The sequence below is a fragment of the Lissotriton vulgaris genome, chromosome 9, assembly GCF_964263255.1.
Source record: "Lissotriton vulgaris chromosome 9, aLisVul1.2, whole genome shotgun sequence".
NCBI classification, from domain to species: Eukaryota; Metazoa; Chordata; class Amphibia; order Caudata; family Salamandridae; genus Lissotriton; species Lissotriton vulgaris.
The window spans coordinates 249063792-249080318 of NC_141697.1; the positions used below are offsets into that span (position 1 = coordinate 249063792).

Consider the following 16527-nt stretch of genomic DNA (forward strand, 5'->3'; position numbering starts at 1 on the left):
CAGAGTTTCTGAAGATTGTGACAGAACCACATCACACTGTAAGTCTGCCTAGAAAGTTGCACATCAAAGTGTGAACCTAGCTGAGCAGCATATTGGGCGCATTACTAAGAAGGAATAGCAAGATGTATTAAAGTGAGGTACATTTTTCTGCTGTGTCTCACTTCATCCCATCTAAATCTCTGCACCAAATGTACTTAACAAGAGAGAGACAGAGGATCCTAACCAAACTACCTGAAATATGTTCCAAGAAGAGAGATCTTTCACATACTGGTGTGAGAATTTACTATTCTTCAGACATTCTGAAAGCAGGCAGCAGGGAACCTATTGACAGCTGACACTCACTTCAAAATCCACTCTCTAGGGCAGTGTTTTCCAAACTTTTTAGAACCACAACCCCCAAACATTTGCGACCCACCTACTCTAAATGAACATGTGGCTGGGTGACTTTTTAGGTTGAGCCTGGGCAGCGCATGCGCTGCTCTGCAGCATGCTGTATTGGAGTATGCACTTGAAGCCCCGCCCACTCGCCGCCCATATTTGTCACTGGCTTATGTCATTGCCCTCCGTAAATGCTGGCTTCTCATTTGTTCTCATGTAGTCCCTCCTTAGTACCGCCTTGTCTTCATTTGTAACCTCCCATGAGGACTGTCTTCTACCCTTGTTTCTTGCTTACTTAAAAGTCCTCTGTTTCACACCAGTACTATTTTGCGTTACCTTCAGAAACAAGGGTTAAAGGAGTTCGCGGCTGAACGGTTGGTCACAAGACCAACATTTCCTAAAACAGGAGTGCTAAGGTAGAAGCTACCAGAACTTAGGAAAGAGAAACAGCAAAATCTAGAAAAAAAGTACATTACCTAGAAAAGGAAATTGCCAAGCACAAGCAAAGACGGTCCCAATCCACATCAATGGCCAGAAAAAGGAAAGTTGAAGAAGGTACCCACAACATGAGAGCAATGGGAGAGTGATGTACATGAAGAATGCAGGCAAGTGTGGCCCCAGGTGCACAAAGCACTAATAAACTGCTATAGCAAAGTTTGCAGTACATTAATGAAGCAGCCGACAAATTTGCTTGTGATGTCCCTGATTTTCCCTCAAGATGGTGCACTGACAAAATGCAGTCTTGTTCCCACACACAAGCATTTTGCACAGCAGGGTTATTTCTGTGTTTTTCCTTTTTAGAATGCAGAACAGGAAACACTATACCATTTCAAAACATTATGTTAATGCATAAATAAAAAAAATATGGAAATGTCTTAGACCCGTCCTCCTTAGGGTGGTCTTTCCCACAACGTTTTGCCTTTTGCCTCCCATTTTTGCTTTATCTTTTTGTTGGCCTTAGGACTCTGTGCTAAGTGCATGCACTTCTCCCTGAAACATGTTGATGTTGGTGTTATTTGATTAGTATATTTAGGTTACCTGTAAGTCCCTTGTAAAGTGGTATACCATATACCCAGGGCCTACAATCTAAATGCTACTAGTGGAACTGCACTACTGGTTGTGCCCCCACACAAGTAGCCTTTCAGGCCTGCCATTGCAGGGCCTGTGTGTGCAGTTTGCTGCCACTTTGACTTGGCATTTAAAACCACTTGCCAAGCCTTACGCTATCCTTTTATTACACATATGTCACCCTCTAAAGTAGGGCCTATGTGACCCTAAGGGCTGTATGGCCTATGTGACCCTAAGGGCTGTATGACTAAAAGGTAGGACATGTACCTTTAAGCATTACATGTCCTGGCAGTGACAAACAGCTAAATTTGTTTTTCACTGCTGCACCCCTTTCATAGGCTAGTACTGGGGATTCCTCAAAATACCTTTTAAGCAGTCAGTCCTGATCGGAAAAGAGTAGCTTCTTCATGTTTAATATCTTTGGAATGATGGGGAAAAGGAGTATGTTACTTGCTCTGTAAACATCTATGTGTAGCGTGTAGTGCTGCAGATTCACATACTATGCATACTTCTGCAAGTTGTTTTTCCTCAAGAAAGTTTTATATGATCGGTGTTATTTCTCCCCCCCTCGAGGTTTTGCGCATGTTCAAAGTCTCCTTGGTTAAATAATGTTTTTTTTCACCTTGCCATATAAGAGGGAGGATATAGCCTGCTAAGTTAGCATTTGCTGTTGAACATGCTGCATTTGTGTATATTTTTTGCACCATCTAATACCAGCCGGGGATGCGGGAGGGTGCATGTGAATCTGCAGCACTATACGCTATTATAGATGCTTACAGGGTAAGTAACATACACCATTCGTAGCACGTGTTGGCTGCAGATACACATGCTATGCATAGATTGTAAAGCAGTACCCCTCTTGCAGTGGCTTTAGGCAAGAGATGGGCATTTGTTTGAAATAATGTCTGGAGAATGGTTTGTCCAACTAAAGCTTATTGTCTTGCTTGAACATCCACACTATAATGTTTTGGAGATGTACATGGGTTCATGCATGTTGCTGCGTTGCAAATGTCACTAAGAGGGATAATTCCGCAAAAGGTCATGGTTGCTCCTTCCTTCCTTGTCGAACGAGCCCTCAGCATCGTTGATAATGTTCATTTTGCTCTAGCACACATTTAGATACATTTGACAATACATCTTGCTATTCCTGATTTTGAAATAGCCTTTCCTTTATATGGATTTGAAACAAACAAAAATTTGTTGTATTTTCCAGAAAGGTTTTGTAGAATCAAAGTAGTACAGAAGTGCCCATTTAACATCAATTGTACATAAAGCACACTCTGCGAAGGTCTCTAGTTTTGGAAATAAAACCAGTAACTTTAAATGTTGATCTAAATGGAAAGGAGATCTGCTTTAGGTAAGAACTTTGGGTTTGTGCGTAAATGCACTTGGTCTGGGAACATTTGGAAATATGGTTCTTCCACAGTGAGCGCATGTATTGCACTAACCCTTCTTGGAGATGTTACTGCTACAAGGAAGGCCACCTACCATGTTAAAAATCGTATTTGACAGTTATGTAGTGGTTCAAATGGTGGCCTCATAAGTCGTGTGAGGACAATGTTCTGGTTCTACGCAGGTACTGGAGGTGTACATGGTAGAATGACTCGTTTTACTCCTTTCATAAAGGCTTTGACCACAGGAATATGGAAAAGCGATTGGTGCTTCACGTTTTCTAAGTATGTTACGATGGCTACTAAATGTAGGCGTATTGAGGTATATGCCAAATGTGCCTTTTGTAAGGGTAACAAGTAACAGACTCTTAGTACTGTTGGTGAAGAAGGGTTGATGTTTAAGGATGCACAGTAGTAGATAAAACATTTCTATTTAGCTGCATAGCAAGCCCTTTTGGTTGGCCTTCTGACCTCCTTTAGAATAGTCATGCATTCAAGGAGGTAGATTTAGGTATCCAAACTCTATGATCTCAGGAGATAGACTGCAAGATTGAGCTGTTGTGTATTGGGATGTCTCACCCTGCCTCTGCTGTCGGTGAGAAGGTTTGGATAGTGTGGTTGATTCTTGTGAGATACTAGGGATAGCTTTAGCTGTGTTGTGTATCATGGCTGTCAAGCCCATGTGGGAGCAACAAGTATTAAGATCATCGAAGTCTGTCTGAGTTTCCTGACCATGTATGGAACGAGTGGAAGAGGAGGAAAAGCGCAAGCAAATATATCTGACCAGTACATCTATAGAGCGTTCCCGTTGGATAGTGGGTGGGGTTATCTGGATGCGAAGCTTTGGCATTTTGAGTTTTTGACAGTGGCGAAAAGATCTAGTGTGGGGGTTCCCCACCAGTGGAAGTATTGTTGCAATAATGGAGTGTGTACTTCCCACTTGTGAACTTGTTGTTGTGTCTAGCTGAGCAGGTTCGCAATGGAGTTTCCCTGCCCTGGCATGTATTGTGCCAGGAGGAGGATTTTGTGAGTGCATATTGATGTGCATTGTCCATTATTGTGAGGTCCAGTGTCCCTGAACCACAATGTCCTTCAAATAAGCCCCCCACCATATGAGTCATGCATCGGTTGAGATTGTCAGCTATGGGATTGGGTCCTTGAAGGCTCTTCCCTTCAGTATGGTTGAGGTGTTTCCCACTGTAGTGCCTGATGGACCGTTTGTGAAACCAACACTAGATCATCCATGTCCCCCTCCACCCATCCTCCCCCTTGTGAACACTGCAATGCTAAACACTCTTGGAGAGGTCTCATGTATAATCATGCAGGTGGCACTACCGCTATGCATGATGCCATCATCTCTAGTAGGCATATCATTGTTTTGACTGATAGGCGACAATGTAGCTGAAAAAGACCCACTTGGTTCTGGAGATTGAGAACCCTCTGTGGATTGGGGTAAATTGTTCCCAATACCGAATTGAGTATCACTCCTAAGTATGGTTGTACCTGGAGTGGTTGGAGATGTGATTTTGTTGCAATGATAGTGAAGCTCAATTGGTGAAGCAGGTTGATTGTGTTTTGACTGTCTATTAGACATTTTGCTTTGTTTGAACTCTTGATCAGCCAATTGCCATGTGGTGAAACATGAGGCTGCCCGATTACCCGCTGGGCTCAGCGCTCTGTGAAGACTCCGCTTGACAGCTTTTCCTGCACTGCTGCAAAAGCCCGGAACGCCAGAGCTGAGGGAAATCCTCCCCAGCGCGGCCCCGCCAGAAAGGGAGACGGGATGACCAGCTTCAGGAACCAGGGTGCTGAGTGGAGGCACCACCTTCCTGCTCATCGAATTGCTGCTACACTAAGAAAAATCCCTCAGCGCGACCCCTTCAGTGACATGGTTGCCAGGATGACCTGGGTGGAACTAGCACCAATCTACAGCCGCCAGCCCAAGGAGCCCAAGCCATGCGTCGTGCCCTGCCTGCAGCTCTCCCCTCGCAACAGACTTAACAATGCAGGCCTCACCAGTGCAACTGGAGCCAGCCGCCGTGCTGCAGAGACTCTGTACATGAGGCTGGAATCTTCACACCAAAGGTACTGGGTGTGTTGGGGGCCTATGGGATGATTACTACTGGCCCGCACCTCCTTACTTAAGGCTGTAAGTTTCAAGAACTTATGACTAGCGGCAACTTGTTTTAACGCTGTGAAAGCAACAATAATCTGAACCAAGCAACTAATGATTTTTAAAGCACTTCTTTTGCATTTATTCACTTAAAATTGATATCTCATGATCTACTGATTGGAGTTTTGTCGTTTTAGTATTATTTTATTCAGATAAATATTTTCGATTTGTCTAAACCTGTGTAGAGTCTTTTTGCGGTGTTCCATTGTGTTACTATTAGTGTTGCCTTGCTGATAAGCCTGCATGCGCTGTGCCAAGTTACAATAGGGTGAGCACAGGTTTTCTTCATTGTGTATTTAACTAACTCTGACTAGAGTCGTGAGTTGTGCCTGGCTTGGATGCATACCTCAGCCAAACAGAAACCCAATTTCTAACACGAAACATGGTTTAGGTACAATATACACCTCCCCCCTCATTTTATTTTTACAAATGAATCTTGGGTATTACTCACACGTTCAGTAATTCTTCACTTTGGACTGCATGAGACTCCTAATCAGAAAGACATATTGAATTTTTAGTTTTAGAATGTGTACAGAGATGCAAAAAACATGAAGTTCATTAAAAATAGGCAATTTTTGAAGAACACATTCCACGTAACCAAGTAAAATAGACCTAGAGCACCCTTCAATAACAGAGATATGATACAGACACAGCTAGATAATAGTTTATGTAACAGGTTATTTCAAGAGAACTTCTGCTTCTCTAATAGTGTCTAAACAATGGGGATATGGGTTCAAAGCTACTTGTATTATTAAGTTAAGTGTTATGGCTCAACAGCATGGCTCTAGAGCAACCACAGCATGTTGTCTGAAGACAGGAAGGCATTGACATATTTTTGGAGATTAGCTAATATGAAGCATTTATTGTCACTACCCTGTAATGATATAAGTAAAACACAAAGTATACAATGGTACAAATACAACAGATTATCATTAATACCATATCATTTTATTTAAGATATCTGGGGATCATACTGTCACTAGGGCGTCTGCACCCTTCCGGGTCGGCAGTCCTTCATGGCATCCTGAACAATCTCACGCAAAAGGGTGGGGGCAGGAAGCGAATGGAAAGGAAGGTCCAGTGCCCGTGCGACCAAGGCAATATATGTAAATCACTGGAGGGTCACTGTTCTAATCGAGAGGCCCAGCCTAATCGGCGGCTCCAGGTGTAGGTAAAGCGGTGCTTAACTTCACAAGTGGTGGAAGGTTGGATGCAAGAAGGGAATTCCTCCTAATTGGAGTGTTGCCCTCATACACCCTTATGGGTGTCATGCTTCATCATTGGGCATTTTTGCTCCTCGTGTGGGTGGCGCTGCAGTCCCCCATGGGCCCCGCGAGAGGGCTCTTCGCCAGCGAAGAGGCAGCTGCGGGCAGGTACCCAGACTGTGCACTTGGAGGCCAAAGTAACCTCTGGAGCCATGTCTCACCGTCGACCAACACTCGGGTCCTGCCCTTACTATTATTATTTTGTGCTGTGCATTTGGTGAAGGGAAGGACAGTCATGGGCCAAATGTACGACCGATTAATTTTGCGAGTCCCAAATTGTGATTTTTTGCAACTCGCAATTAGGAGCTTGCAAAATGCAATGTACAACTGTGTCTCAGACACATTTAGAGATTCCTGATGGGGTCGCAAATGACCAACCTCATCAATATTCATGAGGTAGGTTGCAATTTGCAACTCATTGGGAATCGCAAAAACACAGGGATGGTGGCCTGCTGGAGGCAGCAGACCACCATGTCTGTGTTTGCTTTTCAATAAAGCAACTATTTTTTTTTCAAATGCACCCCGTTTTCCTTAAAGGAAAATGAGATCTGTTTAAAAAATGTTTCAGTTTCATTTTTTAAGAGTAAACAGTGGTCCTTGAAAAACATGCATGATACTAAAAAACGTTTTTGCTGCCATTCACAAAGGGGAAGGGGTCCCATGCGGACATCTTGCCGTTTGCAACTGGCTTACCATCCACTTGAACTGGCTGGCCACCTACTTGGAAGTAGGTGGTAAACTGCGAATGTTTTGCGACCGCAGTCGCATAGGAAGACATTCTTCACCCCCCTGCGACTTGCCATTAGGAAGGGACGCCCTTGACAAGCCAATTCTTGATACCAATTCGCAAACCCTGTTTTGCGAGTCGGTAATAGATTACGGACTTGCAAAATAGGGTTAATACATGGCAAAACGCTCTGTAGAGGTCGCAAACAGCCTGATTCTCAGTTTGAGACTGCGAAACCCTGTCATACATGCCTTACAGTTCCCACCACCTTGTGTATTCCATACACAATGGAAAGGATCACAAATCTAAGATATCACTTCTATAAACTAAACATGTACATTTGCATCTGTCTAAAATTGCCCCGATATTGCATCATTCAAGCCCCTTGTTAAAAAGGACGCCGATTTGCAATGTTCTGGTGGTTTATATTGCACACAAGACAATGAGTACAGCCCATAATCAAACCACAGTTCGTGAAGTGTCGAAGTAAGGGTTTAAACCCAAGTCTGTAATTGCAAATGTCAGACAACATAGTACTAGATTACAACCAACCCAACCCAAAGTATCATCTCTGAAAATTTGATGAATGACTGAAAATGAAAGATAAACCTAATTGGGCAAAGAAGTAGTAAAGTACACATTAGCTGCTAAAGAAAATGTGTGCACTGCCAATACAACATATCAGTAGCAATAAAAGCAAACTGACTCAACATATTCTATCCACACAATAAACATCTACTCAAGTCTCCTATTCTGCACTTGAGAGAAGAAATCTATGGTTTCCAGCATTATTTTCAACTCTGCACAGCTTGAACAATGCCAGAGTAGTTGGAAGTCCATACTGAGTAACTCTCACAACCTCCCCTGCCTAAGAAGGCAAATCCGCAAAGCTTTGGATCTCGCCGATTGTATCAGATGTAAGAAATACCCTAAGGGTAGTTTCAGTACATACAGGAATGCCTTTTCATTTTCATGGTTCTATTATTGAGCGCATAAGTGGGTAGAGCTTTCTTCTCAGATTCAGGACCCCCATGATATTATTTTGGTTGCTTCTCCGGCATTAACAAAAGTTCTCTTTCTAATCCTACAGACACTGTACATTAACTACCTATGACTTCTGAGGACTGCAAAAAGAACAGATGATGAACCGAATGCTGTATTAATCAAATATTCACCTCCAGTCACAGATCAGGGTTACATCCATAGTGTTTTTACACGCCACACCATTCCAGTTTAGACCCAGCCATATGCAAATCAGTCTTGATCAGTGCTCTCCATGCCACTGGATTCAAGCTAGCCTGGCTGATGAGGGGTGAAACACCGAAACCGGTCATAGGATGCTTGTTTCTGGTTGAGGGAGGACCTAGCTTGGCAGTTCAGGCTGGACTGTTCCCATGAGGAACTTAAGTCAAGACTAATTTGCATATGGCTGGGTCTAAACTCGGGTGGCATAGTGAGCAAAAGAACAATGGATCTAACCCAGATCGCTTGACTGGAAGTGAATGCTTTGATTTGGTCTGTATTCCGTCCATCACTTGTGTGTGTTTTGCTTTCTGAGGATTGAAGTCAGCTGATGAATAGTAGACTCCACAACCTCCACCGCACTCAAGACTTCATTTAGTTTGTCTCTGAACCATTAGAGAATCCCCTAATCCTGTTCCAGATTTTTCTAGCAGGCCTACTTAAAACAACCAATGGATTTGCCAATCAGAAAACCTTTTTTTCAGCAGAATGACATTTTTGGTCATCTTTGTCTACCGGGATAAATGTGGTCTTTCCCATGTTCAGTATTGCTTTTCTTGCTGCTGTTACCCCAAGAGAGGTTTGTCTAGACATACACCTAAACAAGAGCAGGATCGAGTATTCTACATTTCTTTTCTTGTGTTAGGATGGATCAGAGGCTTGATAAATTCATGAAGTGGAATGGTGCATGATATCCTAGATTATTTTGGAATAAGTCAAATGTAGTTCTCTTGAAAATCTCGACAGGCTTTGATATCTAAGTATGCCTTATCTGTATATTCCTTGAAACTATTTGCACTAGCTTCCTTAAGATTCAAAAAGTTCATCCATTCTTCTTAATTCATCTCATTACCTCTATCTCCATAATAACTAAGGTACAGAATTTGAATAACAGGGAGAAGAATAGGCAAGAAACTGCTGTATACACACTCCTAGCAATCAGATGAGATTTGAACTGATCAATTAATACCTGCTTTATAACAAACGAAAGAACGATTCAATTGAAATTAGAAGACAGACTAAATGAGAAAACGCTTTGCTAACAAGCCAATCAAAAAGGCAACAGGTATGCTATTCCTTACCTGGTGAAGCAATTGTTGATGTTGTTGTTGTATTTCTGAAATATGGATTTTCAAATTTTCATTTTCTATCCGTAGACCCTTTCAGACAAAATAAAGAATTAAAATGTAATTGAATAAAGCTTGGTATTTCCGTACCCTGACCATACAATAAGAGGCTCACCTGTATCTGGTTTTCTTTAAGGCTGATGTCCTTATCCTTTTCTCCTAATTTTGCCTCTATTGTCCGGATCTTCTCCTCATGTATTTTAATTCTGAAAAAATAAAAGCACACTCAAATGATAAAAATAAAAATACATTGAGTTAACAGAGTTAGCTCTCCTCACAAACAGAATTTACCTGCAAAGAAATAATGGAAATCAATTAACACAGCACCAAATATGTGGCATAGTCAAACCCAAACAAGAACAAGTCCTGTAATACACTGTTTCTGGCTGTCACCCAAATAACGAATATGACCACGCTAAAATAAGTGGAAATCTGGTGCTCAGTATGGCACAAAACAACTGACAGGCGGAGTTGATACACAGCCGAAAGAGCTTGTATGCAACAACAGGGTGGCCTTATTCCTGAAGACGTTTATTTGTGTCTGCACTATTTCGCACACTCTTCCTGCCAACATTGTGAGACGCTTCTTCTGAATCTTTGGGTGATGTTCCTTTGATATGTTTCTTTTCTGGTATCTAATACATCTGCCAGAGTGTTACGGCAAATGTGGGTGTTGCTGTGTAGCCATCTCTTTCTGCAGTTTTCCCCCTGCTGGCTTACTGCACATACCAGAATATAACATTACCACACATTTGTTTCTTCTTTATACAGAAAACATCATCAGTCTCATCTCATTCTATTGTGTGCCTTCTATTCCTAAAAAGGAGCGTATCCGTATACTAGCTGTGGAGGTGTATTTTGAGAATAATCATTCTGGAAGTAAGACTGATCATCATTATCCTCCTCATGGCTCAAGATGGAACGGTCTGAAGACATCTTCGATCTGGTGGAGAAGAGTAGCTATTTCAATGGTATACTGAGAAGCACAGGAGTAGACTTACATACACCATTCTTGCATCCACCTTGTAATTTACGTTCTTTGCATGAGTATCCTGCCCACCTCAAGGGTAGAACTGGTAGGGTGTTTCATTACTGGACACACAAGAGGAATCCCCACTGACATTGGGACTCAATACAGATTAAGTGTGGGGGATTCGCTTACATCAGTCTTTAACATAACAGTCCTTCACTTTGCATCCTACTTATGTTTTGGCCTCTTCATGATCAAATCCACAGCTGTGCAATGTTTAATGTACTCTGGCATTTTTTTTTTTAGCAGGTTCAGTCCATTTTTTACGGATGCCCGTTTCCTCCTATAGAAAGACTGGGGTGAAGAATAATGAGCATGGGAGTGCCCAAATTACACAGTGTTCATTTTTTTAACTCAATATCCTATTAAATTTAGTTCCAGTCTCTACCCATCTCCCTTTCTATGGTATGGTGGTTTTTACTTGGGCAGTTCTTTGCTTGTGTAGAGTGGATGGTGCATTTTAAAAAATAAAACGCAGTGGGTCACCCCCACCTAAAAAAATAGAATGCTCTTTTTTGGTACGCTGCGATGAAGATTTTAGAGCGATGATCAATAGTAATAAGTATTCAGTGCCTCTTCCAAGAAGTTCTGTTCACGGGCCACACTATCAAGATAGAATGTGGAGCACTATGAAAAACAGAAAGGTGTTTAACTAGGAATAATTAATAGATGAATGCTGGTATTTAAGAAAAAAACATCTGTCACAGTCTTGCTCCTATTCTGACATGATTAATTAATTATTTTTTTGAAGACTTGGTCAATGACAACTTAGGTGTTCGGAGCTATGATTGAGGTTATCCCCAAGTTGGGCAAGAACCACTCATTCTGCAGCTCTTACAGGTAGATAATACTGTCGATTTTGGATGCAAAGATAATTCTAGGCATTTTTGCAACTTGGATGTGGGTGGTCCTGCAGGGATTAGTTGACCCAGATCATCTGCCTTTGTCTCAGAAAAACTGAAGACTAAAAATACTGCACAAAAACAATGTCAAGAGCATTCGAAAGAATGACTTGCAGTGTCACTTGATGCAGAAAAGGCCATAAACCGCATAAGCGATCAGTCCATAGGCACAACTCTCAAAAACGTTGGCTTTGGGCGAAAATTTTTGGGAATGGATTCTAAGCAGGTAGACGAGGCTCAGTCAGAATTAACGGGTGTTCCTTTCCACAATTAAAGATTCGGAGGGGGAACAAGGTAGAAGGGTTCTCTGTCCTGTCTCCACTGTTAGGGGGCACTCGCTATAATTGGGGTTAAGATACGGAATGGAAAGCACACTAATGATGTATGTAGATGGCATACCGCCCCTATCTATCTATCTGGATTGGTATTGTGCGGCTAATCACTAAGAATACTGCTGTAGAGGGGGGGCGGGGCAGGCTCAGGTGAACAGCCAAGTCTTGAGTCCTTTTCTTAGTTCCAGCAGATGGGATGAGTTCTCTGCTGATCCTATTATGGCGGCCGTCTCTCCCCGTGGCAGCTATAACGCCCCCGCGTGAAAGACTAAAATGGGAACCGGCTGATTTTAACCCGAAGGTCAGAATCCCTTGCCTAACCCCAAGATAGCTGCCACAGTGATCCCTACCACGTCGTGCTCCTACTCGGAGAAAAAAACAGACATCGACCAGACAACGAACACATCCCCCATCCGGCCTACCCATCAGGATATTGAATATGTGAACCTACCCCTGACCGTGGAGACCTAGCTTTTTGGCCAATGCCCGGTGGAGCTACTTGATAACTAAAGAGGAGATGGGCCGTGGACTACCCCTTCGGCCGTCACCTACCCAGCCAGACTTTAGGCAGACCTTACTTCATCTCTCCGTCTTATTCTCCCTCCTACCACTTTACTCCACCCACTTTCTCCTTCACGATCCATTTATCCCTCCTCTTTGCTCTTTAATCGTTTTCCTGTTGAGACCTAGCTGTTTGGCTGATACCCGGTGGAGCTACCGGATAGCTAAAGTGGAGATGGGCTGTGGACTTCCCCCTCGGCCGTCACCTACCCAGCCGGACTTTGGGCAGACTCTCCTTCGTCTCTCCATCCGATCTCCCTCCTACCCCTTTACCCCACCCCCTTACCCTTCTAAGCTCCATTTATTTTGTCTTCTACGCTCTTGAAATATTTTTCTAGTAAATGATGTAACTTGTAACTGATGTAATTTTGTGGAACCTTATGTAAAGCGCTCGGATACCTCCGAGTCTAGGCAGCGCTATATAAAACTCAAATAAATAAAATAAAAAAATAAGAATACTGCTGCGTAGGGGGGGCTCAGGTGAACAGCCAAGTCTTGAGTCAGTTTCTTAGTTCCAGCAGAGAGGATGAGGTCCGTAGGTGAAGTGGGAGTTTATTCCAGGACTTCGCAGTGAGGTAAGATTAGGAGCATCCTTCACTGTTGCTCCAGCGGATGAGGGGTGGGTGGGCGCGGCATAGCATAGGTGTCTGGAGGGAGGGTGGAAGTTCAGCAGGTCCCTGGTTGTGGAGGGCCTTGAAGGTGTGGATCAACATCTTGAACTGGCATCTCTTCTTAATGGGGAGCCAGTAGAGCTTCTTGAGGAGGGGGTGACGAGAGTCCTTTTCGGGAGGCTTAGGATGACTTTGGCTGCAAAGTTCTGTATAGTTTGCAGTCTCTTGAGGAGGTGTGATGTGATTCTGACTTAAAGTCCAGTTGGCTGGTGACAAGGGCATGTGTAACAGTCTGTCTGGTGTCGATGAGGAGAGACGTGAAGCTCTTGCAGAGCAGGTGAATGTTGAGGAAGCAAGCGGACTAAGCTGTGTTGATCTGTCTTTTCATGGTGAGCTTGCTGTCCAGGGTGATGCTAAGGTTGCGGGTGTGGTCGGTCTGGGTGAGTGAGGGTCCTAGTTCGGAAGGGTGCCAGGCATCATTCCATGGGGAGGTGTTGTTCCCGAAGATCAGCACTTCTGTCTTCTCTATGTTCAGTTTTAGGCAGTTGTCTCTCATCCAGTCGGTGATGCTCGTCATACACCTGTGGAAGTTGGTCAGTGTGGTGCAGGGTCTTCTGATAGAATAGGATAAACTGCACCATCCTCCCCTTGATGGATGGCAGGAAATCCTTCAGAGTCAAATGAATGGTCTGAAGCTCCAGTAGGTTGAGTGGAGCTGAATCTCTGCTGGAGATCAGTGATCTCTCTTTTCCAACTCCCCTAGATGATCCCTCTACCAACCAAACAGAGCAACTACTCATCCATCACAGCTCTGATCGGTTTAAGCAAGACAAGCTTGAATCAGTCAACCATAACTGCAGATATTGGGTCATCTCCCTCAAGGCTTCAATGGAGTCAGAGAGGCACCCTTGATGCTAGGCTCACTGGGATTTCAAGTTCCATTGCAGGACTTGCATGTGCCACATGGTGTTGCTGACAAGAAGGATGGATGAGGGTAGGAGATCAAGAAGCCTCAAAGCCATTCTCACCAAGATCCAGGACACAACAGTAAACACTGAGATTATAGCCCGAAGGTTCCAGATTTACAGCGGCGGAGGAAAGGCCATGATCATCACTATGCCCAGGATTGCCCCAATGAAAGGAAGTCTCTGTGTGGGAATCAGGTGGGACTTCATCTCATTTATGATGAAACCCAATGCTGTCATCTGGAGGTTGTCTAAAACTGACTGCGTTGATCCAGCCCTCAGTAGCCAGTCCTTGAGGTACAGAAATACAGGAACTTTCAACCACCGAAGATGGGCAACAATTACTCCATCATCTTTGTGAACACCCGCTGGGCAGAGTTAATCCGAAGGAGAGCACAGCAAAGCGTTTCTGGCCCACCTTGAACTAGTGGTGAAGTCTGTGAGGTTGCAGGAAGGCTATAGGAAAATAAGCCTCTAGCAAATCCAGGGACATCATCAAGCTCCAGAATACAGAACAGACAGAAACTGAGATAAGATGAGCATTTTGAATGTGACCTTCGCCGGAGGACATTTAGACGTCAAAGGTCCAGGTTAGGCCGGAGGCGCCACACCTTTTTCAGAACAAAGAAGTAGATTGAATACTGATTAATTAATCCTGCTTCCCAGCAGTTGCATGGGAATCAATGAGGATCTACTTAGGTGGCTGTTGTGGCGGGAGATGAGCTAAAAGACCGGTGCCCTTGCTGTCCTGTGTCACAACTGCCAATGCCAGGTCTGTGGCTCGAAAGGGTTGAACGGTCTGCTGCATCACTGGCAGGGATGTCGGTCATTAAATATAGGCCAACCCCTCCTGGAATAGCCCCTAAATATGAAGAACTGATGGGAGAATGGTTTTGCAGTATTCAATAGCTCCACGGAATGTGTTAAGGCACTTCTGTCTATAAATATTTCCAGCGCAGAGTCCGCCTTCCCTCCAAAAAGTCTAGATTCATCAAAAGGTATGTTCATCAAGGAAGCTTGCAGATTGCCAGAAACCTTGGTTGACCTAATCCAGATGTGTCATCAAAGCATGGCACTAGCACCAACTGCTCTGCCAATCCAGTTAATGGTGTCCAGGTGTGCGTGGATGATGGATTTCACTGTGTACTACCCATCATTGATTGTCTAAGCCTGGGAGGCTGTAAAATCTTATGGGACTTCAAGCAAGATCTCGATGATCATGCCCAATAAAATAAAGCATGTGTGTAACAGCTTAACAGACAGACTGTGTTTATTGACCGCAGAGCCCAGCTGGAAAAAGAAAACACCTGTTTACCAAAGTCATGAATCCGTTTGGATTCTCTCTCGAGGGGATTCAACAGAAATGAGTTAGAATTACCATTAGTAGTTTAAGCCTACACAACAAGGTCGGGTGCTTGATAAGGAAATCTGACTCACCAGGAACATGCCTTGCCACCAGGCTACTTCTCTATTATTGAGCGGACAAGATATGGTTTCAACCATGTACCAAAAAGGCATCCAAAAGGCTCAGAGGTCACCGACTGTGGTTAGAGAATCTCCATTAGAACATCTGTATTAGTCTGAATGGAGAGCAATGGCGATTCTCATACCTCAGCTGCCGTCACCGAAGCACCACCCCAAATAAGGCACCACCGCAAATTAGGCACTGTTGGTTGCTCCATGGGCCAGTGCAGCTTTATCTGGGAAGGTGTCCACTGGCATTTTCTAAGTCAAGGTAAAAGACCTCATCAGCGTAATGAGGGGAAAGGAATCCACCACTCCCCCTGTAATCATCGGTATTCTGGGGTGCACCCTGTTCTGCTACGATATCAGAGTCAGAGTCAATAAGAGAGTGTAGCCTTTTCTCATCGCTGCATAGCAGTAAAGGTATTAGGTTGGAAATAAGGCAGTATGACAAATGGTTGTGCTTTAGTTATTTTGTAGTGCGACATCGGACGAGCTCAGGCCGATATTGGCTCGGGTCTGACATGTGCATGGTCACCAGATCATCGATCAGTGCTGCTGAAGCGAATAACAGCGTCTGTGTGGCCACTGTGGAAGCTTCTAAGGGCCTGGTAATAGCTCTAAAAGGGTAGAAACACCAGTGCTAACCACAATGGATACACCTGTGACTCCGTGGGGCCCAAAGGCATGCCATAGGAAGCTAGAAGTACACCAAAGATTTGCAGCATGACCTCCTTGAAGGCCTTGATTTGCTGCAGTCCGACGACAGCCCAGTGGAACCAAAGTGAACAGGATGGGGTTGAGTCTCACTTCACTTTCTTGTGCTTGTGTTTAAACTTTGATTCAACGTACCCAAAGATTTTGAGTGGCATGTGTAGTAGTCGCAGGTACAGCCTCATGGCCGGGCAGAGGATTGGGACCGGAAAGGGATCTGTGTGGTGTCCGTGACTTCTTATGTTTGGGGATGTACAGCCTCATCTCCCGGTTTTGAATAGCCTAGGACACATGAGTCACATGCATTGGAGGCATGAACGGAGCCCAGGCACCAAATAAAACCTCTTGTGGACCATGACCTACATCTGTTTACTGCAGTCTTGGCACAGCTTAAAGCCGGTCATTTCTGGAGGGGGCATGCTCAATGGCATACATCAAAACAGACAGGAACGGAGCTCTGGATACGCACAGGATGGGACAGAAGGAAAAGAACTGACAACAGCACATAGGGGTTTTGGTTATATGCGCCTCAGTACCATCATTTTCGTGGTGGCTCAGAGCCAGCAGGGAGCAGCAC

General features: G+C 44.0%; 1 protein-coding gene across 16 annotated transcripts in view; it reads right to left on the minus strand.

Annotated features, from left to right (window-relative positions):
* KTN1 (kinectin 1) overlaps positions 1-16527 on the minus strand; it is a 467921-nt gene that overhangs the window by 143096 nt on the left and 308298 nt on the right. For all 16 annotated transcript variants that reach the window (XM_086937462.1, XM_086937458.1, XM_086937457.1 and 13 more), the window contains exons 25-27: positions 9487-9577; positions 9327-9404; positions 5462-5499 (exon numbers count right to left, since the gene is read on the minus strand). In XM_086937462.1, coding sequence (XP_086793588.1) covers positions 5462-5499; positions 9327-9404; positions 9487-9577 — 207 coding nt within the window. The remainder of the gene's footprint in view (positions 1-5461; positions 5500-9326; positions 9405-9486; positions 9578-16527) is intronic.